At 27.2% G+C, this 18971-nt stretch overlaps 1 protein-coding gene across 1 annotated transcript; it reads left to right on the plus strand.

The window, feature by feature from the left end:
* Positions 1 to 8416: 8416 nt before the first annotated feature.
* LOC132948689 (structural maintenance of chromosomes protein 2) lies at positions 8417 to 17049 on the plus strand. The gene is made up of 3 exons (XM_061019285.1): positions 8417 to 8623; positions 11455 to 14324; positions 15980 to 17049. Exons 2-3 carry the CDS (start codon positions 11462 to 11464, stop codon positions 16621 to 16623), a joined length of 3507 nt encoding a protein of 1168 aa, XP_060875268.1. The 5' UTR covers positions 8417 to 8623; positions 11455 to 11461; the 3' UTR covers positions 16624 to 17049.
* Positions 17050 to 18971: the final 1922 nt, after the last annotated feature.

The following is an 18971-nucleotide window of genomic DNA, read 5'->3' on the forward strand; positions in this document are numbered from 1 at the left end:
ATTTTCAAGCTTTTTTACTTAACAGATAAAATTTTATTGATATTTATAGAAAAAAAAAAACTAAAAAAAATGGAAATTGACAATGTCCGTAAACAGTTCAAAATATTTGGAAAATGTTATGGTGTATAGGAAATGCAATTATAAACATTCAGTCAAAATTTCATGTCCCTACGGTCATTTGTTTTAGAGATTTTCTCAAAAACAGATTTTTCGTAAAAATTCCCGTTTTTCCTTAATTTTTCCTTTGTTTTTCTTGGCGCTTTTGAAAACTACTGGAGATACTGTTGAAGAAAATCCAAGCACTTTTACTGTCCTATAAAATGTGATGACAGACACAAAAAATTTTTAAAAAAAACACGCATCATTGTAAAATCGATGCATTCATCGCTTCGCTCAGAATCTAAAAACAGATTTATATGATATATTTATTATCTCAGGAGATACCGCAATGGGAAAATCCTTGCGGAACACCCGTATATTAAAATATTATTCAGTGTTATAATATTATGTTGTATGTTTTACATGGAAACCAAAAAAATAAAAACAAATAACAATTAAAATGTTATGAGTTAGAAATAAAAGAATCATTTTGAATAAAACACAGACGGCGCGGGATTGGCAAGATCAAGGACAGCTTAGCGTTAGCAATAACGAGTCGGGGAGTTAATTATTATAATATTTATTTAAATAATTTTTGTATTATTTAAATTTTAAATTAGTTTGGAGGTATTCATCTCGTCTTCTTGTTATTTCTAGTTGTGAACCAAATATTATGCTTTACATTAAATAAAAGCGTTATTATTGAACATTGATACAATACATAAAAAGATGCAGATATTTTTAAGAATTCTCTCGATTCTCTAGAAGATAAGTTTAATATATACAGCCAAACAGACATTACAAGCATAGGTACCTAACCTTATATGATAAATAGTATATGTCTTGCAAAAATAGGTCACGTAGTGTCTTCTGGAAGACATAGATGTACATATGACAGGGGTATTTTAAACAAATTTATTTTAATTATATTTGTTGGTAGGTCGTAGGTACAAATAAAAATAATGTTTATTGTACAATAATATTCCACAATAATACAATCAAATATTCACACATGCAGTTTATATTATAACGCCTAGGTACGCGTGTGACGTGAGAATGTTAAACATACATACACAATACACAAATATATGTATAATAACCAACAGGTATTGTTGGTACGTCAAAGTAATATTTTAATTAGCATTATAGTATACATACTGCATTAAATTAGTGATTATTATGCCTATATTAAATCATATGTAATTAATAAATACCACCAATTTCAATGGAAAACACAAATTAAAAATATCTTGCTTAATGTAACGTACTGAACTTATGATAAGGAAATTACTTTTCACCTACCCACGGGTTAATCAACAATAAATCTCAATAATTACATAATATTAATGTAATATACGTATATTACAGATATAAAAGATATAAACAATTATAATTAATGACATTAAATATTATTATATTATGTAATATACTAAGTATTTAAAAATAGGTATAATATCTAATAACAAAATAATAAATATGATGGTCCTAGTAAAAATAATAAATACCATATTTTTTATTGAAACAACCATGAGTATACTAATGTATAAATATAAATATAAATTAAGTGCTATAGATTAAACTTAAAACTACACAAATATAGCTATAGCTATTATATTATGTAGGTCAAATAATAATTATTAATTGCACACATATAGTGTACTTATATATATTTAGATACAATTCAAATTTCAATTGATGAGTTAGGTACCTACAATAAGTTATAATGTTTAATATCTATACTCTATTACTCTATATAGGTGCCATCTATTAAATAGTTAATAATATTATTATATCTCAATTCAAAGTATTGTGATTATATAACTAGACTATACGTGTTTTAAATTTATTACTATATAATATATAATATACAATATATATAGGTACGCGTGTATATATGACCTCTAAGGCTCTACATAATATCTGTATGTAATTCGTATGTATACCTACGAATATACAATGCGATAAATGTACTGTACAATATACAATATGACTTTTCTTATTACAGACGTTTAGTGTACTATAATACCTATCCGGAATCTCAATTATAATTGACTGTAGAGTGAAGCTATTCTTAAATAAATAAAACTTATCACGTACGCAATTGTACCGACAGCTGCTGAACAGGAACAGTATTAAACACCGAAGTTAATCTATGAATAGGTATCCATCTTGTGTGGCATAACAATTATTTTGGTCGTTGAGAGTTTGAGACAATCATAAACCGGTGTTAGGCCGGATATCCACCCTCAAAAATAAAAATAGAAAAAGAAATGTCTTTCGTTGATTATCACTTGTCTACAACAATAAAAATTGAATTAAAAGATTAATAAATTTACTGCATTTTAACAATAAATTGAAAACTTTTGTATTTATGATACTGTATCCTATTTTAAGCCCATATTGGATTTTAATATTATATATTTAAATGTTAATGAATAAAACCCAATTGAAGTTAGTTGAGTTAAATCAATGTTAAAAACGTTAAGTTATAAGTGAATGGTAGTTGACACTTGACAAACAATATATTTAATTCTAAAAGTTTAAAGTTAATATGGAGAAAAATATTGACACAACAAACAACTCATATTTAAAAATAAGTGGTTTTTTGTTTTCAATTATCACTTATCAGGTATAGCTGGGTCGCACATAGAGATTGTTGCGCAACTTTAACATTTTTTAAAATTAGGTCTTAGATTTATGAGTAAAATACTAAAATTATTGGCCTTTGGGAGTTACTTGTTTCCTCCTAAACAAACATTTACGTTTCCTCCAAATTCAGCGCTTATATATCCAGTATACTGTATACTCACCTATTATTGTATACACTTTGATTTTCTACTGCCAGACTCAAGTACAGCACTACAGCATTAAGCGCATTGCATATAATAGGCTCAACTGTTCAAAAGTCTTCAAGATCTATAAATAATATAATGAAATATGAATATCTATCCAAGCTCCAACACTCAAATAAAATCGATAGGTAGATACACGAAAAAAATCGAAACGTTGATTTCACACCAAAAATCTATAAGGAACCAGAAATCATTAAACCTGTTTTATTCTCTCTGCCTGCTCGCACATCAACAAAGTGATTCATTGAATAGACCTGAAATGGTAGATTTTAATATACACGCAGTCCAAACAGTAAATATCCAGTTGTATACATACCTACCTATAATTTTAAACCTATGATATTTATATGTTTATGGTTTACTTTGAGGAAATGAACCCACCCCCGAAATTATTAATTTAACACAGATTTTTACATTTAAAATATCGAAATGTTTTCTTTTTAGTAGGTGTTATTAATTATTATACAAGAATACATTTAAATAAAACGAATGGTGGCTTTAATTTTCAGTCGAAAACATTTGCAGTTTAGGCAGTCAAGGCCTACCTTGTTTGAGGTTTAAACTTTCTAATTATTTCTAGCTTATTTTTTTATTTTGTCCTTGTTTTGATCCCTTGTTTTGAAACATTATAAAAAATTAGATTAAATTACCTATCTAACATAATATTTGGGGTGGTACAATAATGTACAATAGCCAATGAACAATATACTGCCCAATATGTGTTATACATTTATTCAAAACTATGTATAGAATATAGCAGAGTACCGTGAATAAATATCCCATACATATGACATTTTTCAATATTTCATAGGTATTATTTTTAATATTAAAAAAATTCTGATATTTTACCAGTGGCGAATAAATAGTTAATATACGAAAAATAAATTATATATAAACTGACTGCTGATATATAACAACTATACAGATATAATAGATGAGAAAGATAATATGTACCTAAAATTATCTTTAGTGTTATTATAATACTATGGATGTAGGAATATAGGTATAGAATTTGTAATGTTATGTGTCCTACAGCGTGTGCAGTACTATTGTGTATGGTGTGCTTTCGTTGTTAATAATTTCTGTTTGAATTTATTAAGTATACCTACCTAATATTTGAGGCTAGAAGGTCAAAGATATACTATTTTTTGAAAGGCATATTATTATCTATTATGAATATTATGTATAACAAATGTGTGTTCACAATTTATGCGACGAAAATACTGGAAAAAATAGTCACAATAGTATATTGTGTGGCAAGGGCGGGAAGTGAGCTATTTCAGTCGATCACGGCAAAAGTAATGCAGGGATCTATGCAACAACTAGACTATAATTATACGACAACAATATTTCATGAAAGAAACGATTTGGTTTTATTTATTTTAAGTGTCACGCATGGAGGTTATAATATTATGATTATAAGATGCAACCAAAAGCTTATGTTTTTTAAAGACCGACGACCGTGGTATAGATTTCAGTGCGGGGTATACGCGCGTGAAATGTGCGCGCAGCACTTTTGGGGATTCCCACTTTACCATCTGGCACTATTAAAAATTCCCACTTTACCGCCCGCTGGACGGAAAAAGGACGCTTTCCAACGCTTCAGCCTTCAACCGCTATCAAAAACCAAACTTTCGGTACAGGCGTGACAAATATATATAATATATACATTTTAAATAAATATTATAAAAATTGATTAAAACAATATTTAGACTAGAACGTATTTCAAATGTTTAGGTCCGCACCTGAGTACGGATTATAGGTATTATTTGCAGTTTGTGAGACTTAATCAATGTCGTTGAACTTAGAATAGTTGCGACTTGTGGAACTTAATATAATATGATGTGTACCTATTAAGATAAGTGCGATAACGAATACTAAACGATCGAATACCGATGGACGGGTGGCTAGTTATTAAAATATTATAGTAGCTAGTAGGTATTTCTACTAGGTATATTATTAGTCTACACAAATAATTTAGGACAAGTAACAATATTTGTAAATAACGATTTATTATCTATGGATATGTTCGGCGTATGAGTTTATTTTAATTGTTTCCCTATTCTACCACCCGTTATCTGAAATAGGGGACATTTTTTTAAAATTCATATTAGATATAATAATGATGAATTTGAGAGTAACAAAAATTGCTAAGAAAAGAGGGGAAAAGCCCCTTAGCCGGTGGGTACACATAAAGTTGCACCCTCTGCGTCAAAAGTCTGGACACACCTATGTCCTTAGAAGGATATAAAGACGTATAATAACCCTGAAACTTAATGAAATTTTTATTTTATTTTCTATAATATAGACATAGTTATAAGTACCTATACATTATCATTAAAAAAATAACTATTGATATAGCCTCAATACAGTTTTTAAACGTCATAAAATACACGTTATTGAAAATATATAGCAGTAAATAGTATTATTATTGAAAATCGTCTTACCAATAACTATAGGCTTTGACTATATATAATATACTTAGAAATTCCAAAAACCAGAATTTTAATAAATCCTAAACTAGCATTCAAATTGGGCGAGCATGCAATAGCCAATAGGTGACACGATAAGTTCTTAAATTATTTATAACAAAACCTATATATAGCTTAATGCTTACAGACTTAAGAGTAAAGAGTGCGTCGAAGACAAGACATTTAGGTAAACGTAGGTATAACATTATACATAGTAATTTCTTTATTCAACAGGTAGTTGTGTGCAAATTTCCACACCACCATTGCTCAAAAACGACAACATTGGAATGATGAAGTCCGTTTAAATGCATGAGGTATTAAACATGGCGCATTTTTTTTTTTATTGTGGTTTCCCAGTTAAGGCTTAATCCACACGTACAAATAAAGTGTCAATTTTATCCACACTTTCACCACAAAGTAACTTACTGTTAATGATCAATGGTGGATACGTTTTCGTTTTTAATGTACCTATATAAGATTCATTTAATAGGTTTGTGTTTTGACGAAGGACCGTCAGGGTTGACAATAATAAGATAAATAATAATGTGATGATGGCAAAAATTACAAGTCTGTCCATGATTGGATTGAACATAATGGAATTCAACGATGCAGCTTGAGTTTTTTTTTATGGCGAATTTGTGGATTTAATTTTAAATTAATAGGAATAATAATACTTTAATTATTTAAATTATTAAACGCACGCACTGTTGAATTTGTATTCAAAATAATTTATTTTAATAGGTAGGTACTGTTAATTTTTTTTGCCAACACTCATAAAGTTATAACTTATAAGTTATAACATGGGTTCATTATTAGGAACTTTACTTTTTTTTAATACTTATATATCCATTGCCCATTGGTGAAAAAAGTAACTGTAACAATAAACCGAGTAAGAATAGTGGCAATAAATATATAAACCATTCAAGTAACTTTAAATCAATTAAATTGACATTTTATTTGCACAATATTGTACTTAAACTATTGTAAAGTACCAACCTGTAAAAATATCAGTATTTGGAAGAAACAAGTTCCAAAAGAACGGATTCCTGGAACGAATTCCTTTTTATAAAAAACGAACGAGAAAATGAGCTAGTTCTTTTTTTCAAGGAAAAATAACAAAATTGTTCGTTTCCTTCTAGCTCAATAATTTACACAGATAGTTATAAAAATAATTGAAATTAAGATATATTTTTTTTAATCTGTATAATGTATATTGCTATAGTGATCGTTATCGAGTATCGACGTTAAGACAATCGACATACGTTGGCCAACAATTTAATTTTGAAAAGAATCTCAAACCTACTCAGTACCTACTTGTAGTTATATATTATAATTAAAAATTAAAGAATTAAAGAAGTATGCATATGAAAAAAAAAACCATAAGTGATTAAATAAGAATTTTTATTTTATTTGGAACTAAAATAGGAACTCGTTCATTTTCTAAAGGAACGGCAAAGGAACGAATTGTTTTTTTTTTTAAGGAACAAGGTAACGAAACGAATTCCTTTTTTTTTTAAAAAAGAACGAGGAACGGAACGAATTCCTTTTTTTAAGGAACTTGCCAAACACTGAAAAATATATACATTTTAAGTTATAAGTTTATAAGTCATAACTATAGTGCTCGGAAGTTATAGGAGTTAAAAAAGGAAAAATATGCATGAAAAAATGTCAAATATGCAAAATAGTTTGATAAATGTTCATATAAATTTAAAACTCCATAAAAGCCATTTTCTGTCGTTATTAAATTGTACTAAAAAAAAAGTAAAATTTGGAAAAATAAATTTATAATATTTAATACATGGTGAAAAGCTGTATGGCATTTTGATATTTTATTGAACTGAAATAAATAGTTAAAAAAATATATTCGACAAGATAGTACATAATATATAAGCGCGATAGAGATTAAATACGCATCGCACCGTTGTAGGTAAATGAATAGTCGATTGCGGTGATAACAATAAATACCTACCTACATTAATATAGAATTATATATTCAATAATATTATTATTATTGAAATACACATCTTAAAAAAGAAAAAGATCAATTTATTTTTTAGAAAACATAAAACATGCAAAATATATGAATATGCGTATGAAGATCAAGAAATATGTACTTTTTTCCCTACAATTGACAAAGTATGCAAAATAATAAGCATTTTAAATTTTCGATTTTTAAACTGACCATTGCACAGCTTGGATTTTTCTAGATTAGTGTGCTATAAATCCAGAGCATATAGAATAATATACAACTCCTACAACTTCCCAGCCCTAATTATTACATTTAAAATACTCTCCTCGTCACCAACTATTTTCATTTAAAATATGTATTATTATGAAATATTTTTAAATCATTAACGCATTATTATTAATTTCATTGAGAACTACTAAAAATGCGTAAAAAATAAAAAAGTTCTCACTCATGCATTTTCTAATCATAACCAACGAGATGGGAGAGAGCAATAAAATATGGATATATTATAATTTATATTCCTTATACGACCTGCAGTGTTGAATGTTGATTATTTGAATTGGAGGAAAAACAATTAAATTCATTTATAATTTAACTTTTAAGTTTAAAAAATACTCAATATTAAATCTAAAATTCAAAATAATCAAAACAATCAAAACTAATTGGATACATTTAAAACAATTCACTGTTGTAATATTACGGTATAAATAAATTCTATTCGATTAAACATTTACGCAGTGTATTTTTAGCCAACACGGTATTACACTTATGTTTATTTATTATAGCCAACTATTATAATATAAATTTTATATAACTATTGGAAGCCGACTATTTTTTTCTAAGTATGCAACTATTCAAGTAGCCAGTAATAACGAAGTATAATAATAAAATCGAATCCCCTTAATAAATAATAACTAAAACAATTTATATTTTTATATTCCCGCGTCAATCGGTGTCACCAACATAAATTTGTTTTGGTTATCAGATTTCTTGTTATCGCTTTGTGCTCTTATTATGCTTCGCTGTAAAATGGCGGTTAAAAAATAAGCTTTCAACTCTCGTGTTTTGGGATTAAAACAATTAAATTTATTTTTGTGTCCGAAATTATGTCAATTATACCTAGACTAAATCAAATTTAATATATCATTACAGTTATTTTATGATATTAACGGTGAATCAGTTTTTGTCTTAGGTGTTATGATTTTGTTTTTGATTGTTACGTCTATCTAACAGTAAGTAATCAGATTATACAATTATTATGATACCTATTGCTCACATTGTTCGTTCTTCGTTGAATTAATTTGTTTTTGACGTCAGAACCGACGTCGATATAATATATATACATCAACGCAGAAATGTATATGATACGTAAATGATGTACTAGACTATGATGACTGTTTATTTAACAAAGTACAAAATTACAATATTATAATCTATGGTGGAGAAGAGAGTGGTGTTACGACTCTAATATAGAATTTAAGACTGTGAGTGGTGTTATGACCTAACTCTAAGTGTCCCTAACCGTCTGATCGTTTGCTCAACCCATCCGGTTGTATACCCCTTTAACGAGCTCTTGTCATGGGCTCCTATATATATGATTGTGTCCTTTGGAGGGGGTGGTTGAAGTAGTGGCCGAATTCAGTCATGAGACAGAGTTCGGGTCTCGTATTTGGTATTCTGGTTGACTCTTATCCTTCCGTATGAGTGTTGACTTTCCCGATGAGATACGTGTGACGACACTTTTATGGCTTGATTATTTTATACTACGCTTTTACAATAGCCATAGCATGTTATAATATACTAATTGCTTTATTAGTTACATTGTCAAATCCTACTAGAATCGTGCGTAACGCTGTACTTAGTTAATAGGTACGTAATAATAAACCATATTGTTGAACTATTAAGTCATTATGATAAGTCTACAAGTAAGTTACATAACTATCGGCTATAAAATAACAGTATATATAATCGAAATTATGAATGACTAAGACAACTGTAGCAGCAATGGTTTCGAGTGCTGAAGTATCACTGATTATATGAACCTGTTTTTTATATAGTCTGTGGCAGTATTTATTGAGGATGCAAATGGCATGTCTGAGTATTCTAGTAGCTATCTGGATCCAAGACTCAAAGAAGGCCATGAAGAATAATAGGATTATATTAGCCCTTTCACTGTTCCAGATGTACCTTACATTCCTGTATTTTATAATATCATTTGCCGGTAACCGCACAACTTTAGTAAACCCTGGTTCGCATTATTTCAAACTTTAATAATTAGATCTATTATAGATCTCAAAATTAAAATTGAAAAACAAAACTAATATTTTAGCAGTGAAAGGGTTAACTGTATGTTGTCATTTTTTGTTCTTAATCACGCGACTTTACAATTTAAATTTAACAGTTGAGTACTAACTTAAAAGAGATTTTTTTTTGTTATTTTCTTTAAGTATTATTGATACTATTGGAAAATTGCAGTATATAATTTGCTTATAAATAACCTCTAATATACTTGTTTTCAACAAAATCAATCTGTCACCTTATTCCATTTAAATGTCTTGGTTAACCCGTTACCATAATTTACTAAATAGTTGAAAATTTTCAACTACTCTACTACACCATGTGGTTATTAATGACTAGTTAAATTTGTTTTACCTACATTTAATAATTTATTATTTAATTTTGTGAATACAAGAAAATTTTGAACATGGACCACATCCACACCAATATCTACACAGAATACAGTGACAGTATAATAGTGCTTTTAGTAATTTAAAGGTAAACTATATTATCTAAGGCACCCCAAAATGTTTTTTTAACATTCATAACTTGTTTTGAAATAATTAAAATATAAAAAATACATTTTGAAATGCCCTAGATAATATGCTTGCCTTTAAATTTAATAACAGGTCAATTCACTCCAATAATAAAAAACAGTAAAATAAATTCTTCTAAATGTTAAATTTAATTTTCCATCTTAGTAAGACAGAGCCAACATATGCAGCTAAAAGTCCTCTTACAATTCATTAATTTGTTAGGTAACAATTATTTTCTTATTATCGGGATTACATACAACTATTTTTATTATTTTCTTTGTGGTTAGTAAATATTTTTAGTACATTTAAAGATTTTTCTAACGCCTAACAAAAAATTATAACTTAGAAGTGATTATTTTAACAAATATTTTTACTAGAGTAGTTACTTTTTTAATTTTAAGTTTTAATATTATGTTAATTAAAATACACATATTTTTATTTATCTGTGTTTAAAAAAAATTAATAACCATATTATGATAGAAATATTAGTTTATTTGTATTAATTATACTTGAAGTGACAAAAGAAAGCTAACAATGGTTCAACTCATAAATTTGTTATGTTGTATGTTTGTTAGGCAAAAACAATACCATACAGGTATAACTTCCTCTTTTTTTTTTAATATTATAGCTTCTAGTATATACTGTGATAGCTCAACAATTATACAATATAAATAGTTAAAATATATACATTTCAAAATAATTGTAAAATAATAATTGAGATAGTTGTGTTATAGTGTTAAAAATAATATGAATCGAAAACCTATAAGGTACAATAGTTACATACACATATTCGGCGATTAGAAATATTTAAATTTAATTATGACATAAGAATATATAACCTCTTCCTCTTAATTGGGCTCTTAATGAAGTTTCATATTCAAAATATCAGTGGTTCATAATTTAATAAAAATTGGATTCAAAGAATTCATTGCAGTAAAAATCTACTTAGGTATTGTTTAGCACTAATACAATACTAAAATAAGTCTTATAGGTGTGTTAGCACATAATGGTATTACTTTTAATACACTGTAAACAGTGTAAGCATTATAAGACCTGAACGTCACAAATTGAGAAAAAAATTAAAACAATTAGAAATTGGCGATAACAACTTTTAGATCATGGCTTATTTAATATGTAAGTTGTTTTAGCATTTTGAGTGTGTTTAAATATTACTTGATTAATTTTAGTTATATGATTATAAGTTTTTCAGCCTTTAATAATAGATAATTAATAAAAAAAAAATTTTCCAGATTTACAATGCATATAAAATCCTTAGTCATTGACGGCTTTAAGTCGTATGGAAAACGCGTGGAGTTGAATAATTTTGATCCAGAATTCAATGCTATAACTGGCCTAAACGGTACAGGAAAATCAAATATTTTAGATGCAATATGTTTTACTTTGGGAATATCAGCTATGAATACTATACGTGCTTCAACCATGCAAGATGTTATTTATAAAAGTGGACAAGCGGGTGTTCATACAGCTACTGTCACCATCACTTTTGATAATAAAGATAAATCAAGATCTTCTCCGTATTATGTACTCAATGATGAAATCGTCATTTCACGAGAAGTCGGAATGGGTTCTAAAAACATTTATAAGATTAATGGTCTTACAGTGCCGGCTAAAAAAATTATGGACTTTTTTAATTCTCTACAAATGAATGTAAATAATCCTCATTTCATTATTATGCAAGGTAGAATTACAAAAGTGTTGAATATGAAACCTATAGAAATATTGTCTATGATTGAAGAGGCTGCTGGCACTAATATGTACGAATCAAAGAAAAGAAGTCTTGAAATGACAGTGGGTAAGAAAGATAACAAATTAAAAGAAATGCGAGATGTTGCCGATGAAGAGATTCTTCCAACTATGGAGACTATTGAGAAAGAAAAACAGATGTTGGAGGAATTAAATATGGTTCATGGTCAGTTAAGAATACTAAACGAGAAGCTTGATTGTTGGAATTATGTAAAACTAAAGAAAATGGTAAATCAATTTTCTGAGGATCTTAAGCAACTAAATATTAGAAAACAGGACAAAGAAGAATTGATTGTAAATTCAGAAATTCAACTGAAATCTATGGCGGAGACAATAAAAAGCGACGAGGAATTGCTCAAAACAAATGGTGGAAATAATTTGAATGAATTAAAAATTAAACTTGAAGAAACAGAAAAAGAAAAAGACGATGTACAGCTTCAATTAAATGGATGTAAAACAAATATAAATATTGAGGTTAAAAAAATTAAAGATCTGGAAAAACAAATAAACAATAGCAAGAAAGGTTATGAAGCTAAGAAAAAAGAGATGGAAGACTTTAATGAGATGAATGCTGGTTTAGAAGAAGAGAACAAAAAAAATACAAATGATTTAGATGAGATTGATAAAAAAATACGATCATTAAATTCAGGAAATATATTTGGTGATGAAGATAATGGTTCAGTGCAGGAAAATATTAATAGATATAATTTGGAATTACAAAACCAGCAGACTGAAAACCAACAATGTGCAATTAAAATTGATGGATTAAAAAAAAAGTTAAATGAACACTTATCTGGTATGAAAGAGGCAAAGAAAACATATGACTCACAAATGGTTCAATTAACAGCTAAAGAAAAAGAATATGAGAAAATAAAAGATGAATATATAAAAGCTAGTGAAGTATTAAATCAACATCATAATTTGAAATCAAGTCGTGATAATTTACTCAGAGAAATACGCAATTTTAGTTCAAAAACTGAATCGTTCGAATCGAATAATCCAGGCTTATTTTTTAGATATAACGATCCAAGGCCTAATTTTGACCGACGTAAAGTACATGGGCTTATTTGCCGTTTATTTACGCCTATTGATTTTAGATTTGAGCTTGCATTAACAACTTTGGCTGGAGGTAAATTGTACTTTATTGTTGTTGAAGATGATACTGTTGGTAAAGATATTTTAGAAACCAATAAGTTTTCAAATCGTATGAACTTTATACCTTTGAGTAAAATTAAATCTGATAGTTTGCCTCCCAATGTTATACGATTAGCTCAACAAATTGGTGGAGCTGATCAAGTATTTCCTGCCATGTCACTTATAAAATATGACAAAAAACACTTAAAAGCCATACAATGGGTATTTGGACAAGCATTTATATGCACTACTAAGGAAATTGCTGAAAAAGTTTGTTTTGATAACAGAGTTAATCGGCATTGTTTTACGTTGGATGGTGATCATTTCAATCCCTCTGGAAGTCTTACTGGCGGAGCAAACACTCAAAGACTTATTTTGCAATCAATAGCAAAACAAGATGAAATTTCATTAGAGCTTCAAGCAAAAAAATCTGAGTATGAAAAGGTTGATAATAGTTGCAAAGCTATGCATAATTTGCCGGAAAAAGTTGCACAACTTAAAGATCGACAAATTACAGTTCAAGAAGAGTTGGACAAAATTCGATCAGACGTACATTTAGGACAACCTCATCAACAAGTTACTGAATTTAATAAAATTAATCAGCAAATAGCAGAACTGGAGTCTAAATTAGTTGAAGGTAAAGCTAATGAAAAAAACTTACAAAAAAAAATTAAAGACTTAGAAAACAAAATGAAAAATGCCGAGAATATTCTAAAAAAACAGTTAAGCGATGCAGAAAAAACTAGAAAAAATATTTTAGAAAAAATAAAAAAAAACAAAACAGAATATGATAGGAAAAAAAATAACTACAACAAATTAGAACTTGAAATAAAAGATTTAACTGGTCAGATGCAAGAAGAAGAAAATCAATTGGTTGAGTTAAATGTTGAAAAGAAGGAACATGAAGAAAAGCTACTCACATTGAAGTCTAAACTAGATAAAGCTGATGAAAAATGTAAGGAAGCATCTACAAAATATGAACGCCAGAAAGAAATTGTAATCCATAATTCTAATATGATGCATGAACATAAATATTTACAGAAGAAGTTGGTTGAAGAAGTTTCAACTAGTAAAGTTAATCTGGCAGAGCTTTCTTCAGAAATTACTAAAATGAATAACGCATCATTAACTGCAAAAGAACAATTTGAGGATATTGATAAGAGATTGCCTGAAGAACAAAAACAAATGGCACTTAAAATGGATTTTATAAATTTTAAATCTGGTAAGATTTGCATATTATACTGTGGCAGTATTTACTACAATAATAAATTTTAGTTTGGACCTTTTGCACCAAACATTTTCTACTATTCCACTAAGTATTATATTTTTCATTTCAATTTTTATGTAATGTTTATAATATTTTTTTCATTTTTATAATCCTTATTTTACAAAACACGTGTAAATTAAAAAAAATCTGAAATAAATACTTACAAAGCAGATTTTCTTACTAAGACGATTATAAATAGATATTTAAAAATTAAAATGAATTCTCAAATTTTTATATGAAAAGTTCAAAGAAACAATTAATTAACCTCTAAAATGAATAGATTAAATTGATAAATATTCAAAATTTGACCCAACTAATAAAATACATCAGACATTGCTTAAAATTTACCGAAGAAACATAATAAATTGTCAAAATAAATCTATCTATAAATCCCATAAGAATAAAAAAATTATTGACTATGTCTCATTTATGAGACACCAGTCTAAGCAAAGATATTATCTTATGTGGCTGTGAGCCTGTTAATTATCAATTATTATTATTTTTTTTTTTAATACAGATTAAGAAAATATGGGCCTAATTATTTATATTTTTGTAATATGATTTCGTTTTTTATTTTTTTATTTTTGCTATTGTTTTACTGTTATATTTATTTTTTTGTTATTTTTTTGTCTGTATTATTGAATATTTTTCATTAAAATTTTTTTCCATCCCTAAATTAAAAACTTTAATTAATTAAAAATGTATTATTATTAATTATATAGTTAAAAAAATTGAAAGTTCTTTGACAATTCAAACAAACTTTTTAACTAGGATATTGAATAAATACAAATAAATAACCAATAATAAATAAGTAAGACTGTTAACTTTAAAATAAAGTTTTGGCTATTTTCTATGTTTCCAAGAAATAGCGTTGTTAATGCGTAAAATTGTATAAATTATAAATTGTAAAACATGCAGTAACATGCTTTTTAAAGATATAATATATTTTTAATTTTTAATATTAAGAGAACGCTACACACATTAGTTGTCTCTGTCTTTCAAGTGTGTAACATAGCAAATTCACGCTCACCTACGTTGGTTAAAAAATTAGAGAAAATCGACCTATTATGAGACTTAGATCATTATCTGTTTTTGTCTGTAGGTTTTGTATGATAATTCAGGTTTTAAGGTATTTTTAATTTGCATTCTATTAAATATGCAAAACTTGCTAAAAAATTGAGCTATTGTAAAAAACCTGCAATCAAACACATAAAGTTCTTACCGTCAAGTTTCAATATGGGTCAATTCAATCTAATATTTAAACTAACAAAGTTAAACTTGATCTGCTGAGCATAAATTTTCCATACTACACACTTGTAAGATAGAGACATCAAATACGTGTGTAGCGTCTTCTTAAGGTCTTATCAAATTTTATGCAAACTTCAGTAATCTAGATATTTTAGTAGAAATATCAAAGTAAATATTCCCAAATCTAATTAATAATTTAAAAATAATTAAAGTACACTATAAGTGTTTGGTGATAGGTATATATTCTGTAGGTTTGTTCAATGAATAAAATGACTTATTGATCAATACATTTTGAAATTTGAATAAAGGTTTTACTAAAGATTTTTGAAAAGTTTGATTAATTATATATTATTTGTTCACAGAGGAATGCAGTCAGTCAGTTAATGAACTGAAAGCTAGGTATGATCAATTAGCAAAAGTTGTAGATCCGGGTAAATTGAATAACTTTCATAAACATATTCAAGAGTATAAGCGTCTCCAAAAGAAACTGGAAACAATTGTAAAGGATAAAATTAAAATTAATGAAATAATTGAAGAACTAGAAGTGAAAAAACGTCTTCATTTACAACATGCTTCAAATCGTGTGAATATAGAGTTTGGAAAAATATTCAGTAGCGTATTACCTGGTGCTCAAGCACGTTTAAAACAAACAAACTTAGACGACATTACAGCCGGCTTAGAGATTTGTGTTGCATTTAACGGACTGTGGAAGGAAAGTTTAGAAGAACTAAGTGGTGGCCAACGCTCTTTGGTTGCATTGTCTTTAGTCTTAGCCATGTTGTTGTTCAATCCAGTTCCTCTTTACATTTTGGATGAAGTAGATGCTGCTTTAGATCTTTCCCACACCCAGAACATAGGGAAAATGTTGAAGCAACATTTTAAACAATCCCAATTTATTGTAGTATCGCTCAAAGACGGTATGTTTAGCAATGCTAATGTATTGTTTAGAACAAAATTTGTGGACGGATCTTCTGCAGTTACTAGAACTACTTGTAATCAAACATAAATTTAATTTTGAATTTGTAATTTTTTTTATAACAACAGTTTTTAAATTAAAAGTTGTATCCGACTTACATAATATAAATGCAGTTTGATTGATCTTTTTGTTTGTTGTCCTCTAAAATTGTATTCATAAATCTAAAGTTTATTTTTTTGTATTTTTTTTAATATTACTATCATTACTTTTCTTGTCAAGGCATTTAAATTTTTTTTATATTTTTTTTTTTTTAGTTAAATTTATTATTTATGTTTTGATATTTAAAAGAACAACTATACAATTTTTAAAAGTTTGATAGATTTTTAATATTATGCTATTTAGTAATAATACTTAAGACAAGAAATTTATACAGTTAATTTATACTTAACACTTTAAAATTTTAAATGCAAATACAAGTTTTTTAATATGTACAATAAAATTATAAATATTTAATAATAATAATAATAATAATAATATCAAACACAAAGTTTTCATTTTTATGTTGTAGACAAAAGAAGAATACAAGTGTCTTACACTAATGTTTTTAGACCATTTTTAATTATCAATTGTTTTTTTTTTATAAAAATGATTGTTACATGACACAGTGGTGGATTTAAGGGAGGGGGTGCTTGAAGCTGAAGTCCCTTTTCCGCATATTGAACTTTTCTTAAATTATAAATAAATAAGATATCAGGGGGACGGAGTTGCCGAGTGGTCTAAGGCGTCGGTTGCGACGCAGCTGACGCCAGCTCGATTCCTTGGCCATGGGACTAGTAATTTTAAAGTAAACACTGACTAAGGTACTATATTTGGTTATTATAGGTACCTATAATCTAGCCTATAGTGGATTGTACAAAAATGATTTTCAATTTAATATAGGTTTTAGGTGATAGGTATGTATCTTTTCACTTTTGTATACAAATTTAGATTAATCATCAAGTCTATGGTATATAATTTTAATTAAATAGATAATAATAGTAAATAAAGTAAAATTTGTAAATTGTAAAATGTCCTAGTCTAGGTATATATATAGAGCTATAGACTAAATGTTACACCTGTTTTATATATTATGTAAAACTATTAGTAAGTATTAAAAACTCAAAAAATACCAGTTCGAAATTTGATTTTGTCGCTTTAATATTTTCAAATAGGTACCTATCTTAATCATCTGAATGGCAATTAAAAATGTACAGTAAAATAAATAAATAATTTACAGTATAAAAGTTTTTTTATATGAAAAAATAAGTTTGTATCGTTATAGGATACTATAGGTATAGGGTGCTATAGCCGCGGAAGTAATGCGAAAGCAGTTCCCGCGGCGTCGTCGGTTATAAACGGGATAAAAAAAAAAAAAAAAAAGGTATAGGGTGCTATAAAAATTTAAAAAATCAGAATTTAATATACATTAGTGACAAATTTACCTATATGATATGGGGTGGGATGCATGCTTGATGAATAGCCTTGTATATATGAATTTAGGCCTGTATAGTGACGTATCTAGAATTCTCAAAAAAGAGGAGGGGGCACGTACGACCATCAAGCCTGGGCAAGTTAATGATAATTTTTAACTGAGTTAAGTTAAGTTGATGGAAAGCATTTTAAAAAGTTTAAAGTTAACAATTAACCAATTTTTTTAACTCAGTTAAGTTGAAAGTTATATGAACATTTTCAATTAAATTATTAAGTTAAGTTAAGTTATTATTATTTTTTTTTTTTTAAATGTATATAAATACCCAGTAATATGGTTTAAAATAATAAAAATTATAAATATTATTGGAAATAGCCAATAACTTTTCTATACGTAGAATTAAATTATTAGGTACCTACTGAATTAATAGAATTGTAGTAGGTACCAAAAGCATATGAAATTGAAAATGCCGAATTAAATATTATCTTTTGAATTATAAATAACTTATTTATGGCGAAAATATTTTATAATACGTTCTTGAGAATTGTACGTTTGTGATTTGTATCTATATCAATTTAATAAGATAATATCATATTACTTATTAGTATTATTATTACAATATTATATAATTATAATATCATAATATTATTATTTATATATTTATATATTATACGATAAACCTATATACTATATACCTAAATAGCTATTGCTATAATATGTATTTATTACTTAATTAAGTTATTTTTCATGAAGAATTCTGGTTAATGGAATATGGAACAAGAAATTGATTTAACTATAGTTCTAATTTCCTATTCTAGTAAATGGTTATGTAATATTATGCAACATCAATAATAATTTTTGTTTTTATTATATTTATTATTTAATTATTTATAAATTAACTTAACTTGAATTTGATTAAAAGTAACTCGTTATTTATTAAGTTTATATCAATTAAAATAAGTTAAGTTAA

This window comes from Metopolophium dirhodum, chromosome 7, assembly GCF_019925205.1.
Source record: "Metopolophium dirhodum isolate CAU chromosome 7, ASM1992520v1, whole genome shotgun sequence".
Lineage (NCBI taxonomy): Eukaryota > Metazoa > Arthropoda > Insecta > Hemiptera > Aphididae > Metopolophium > Metopolophium dirhodum.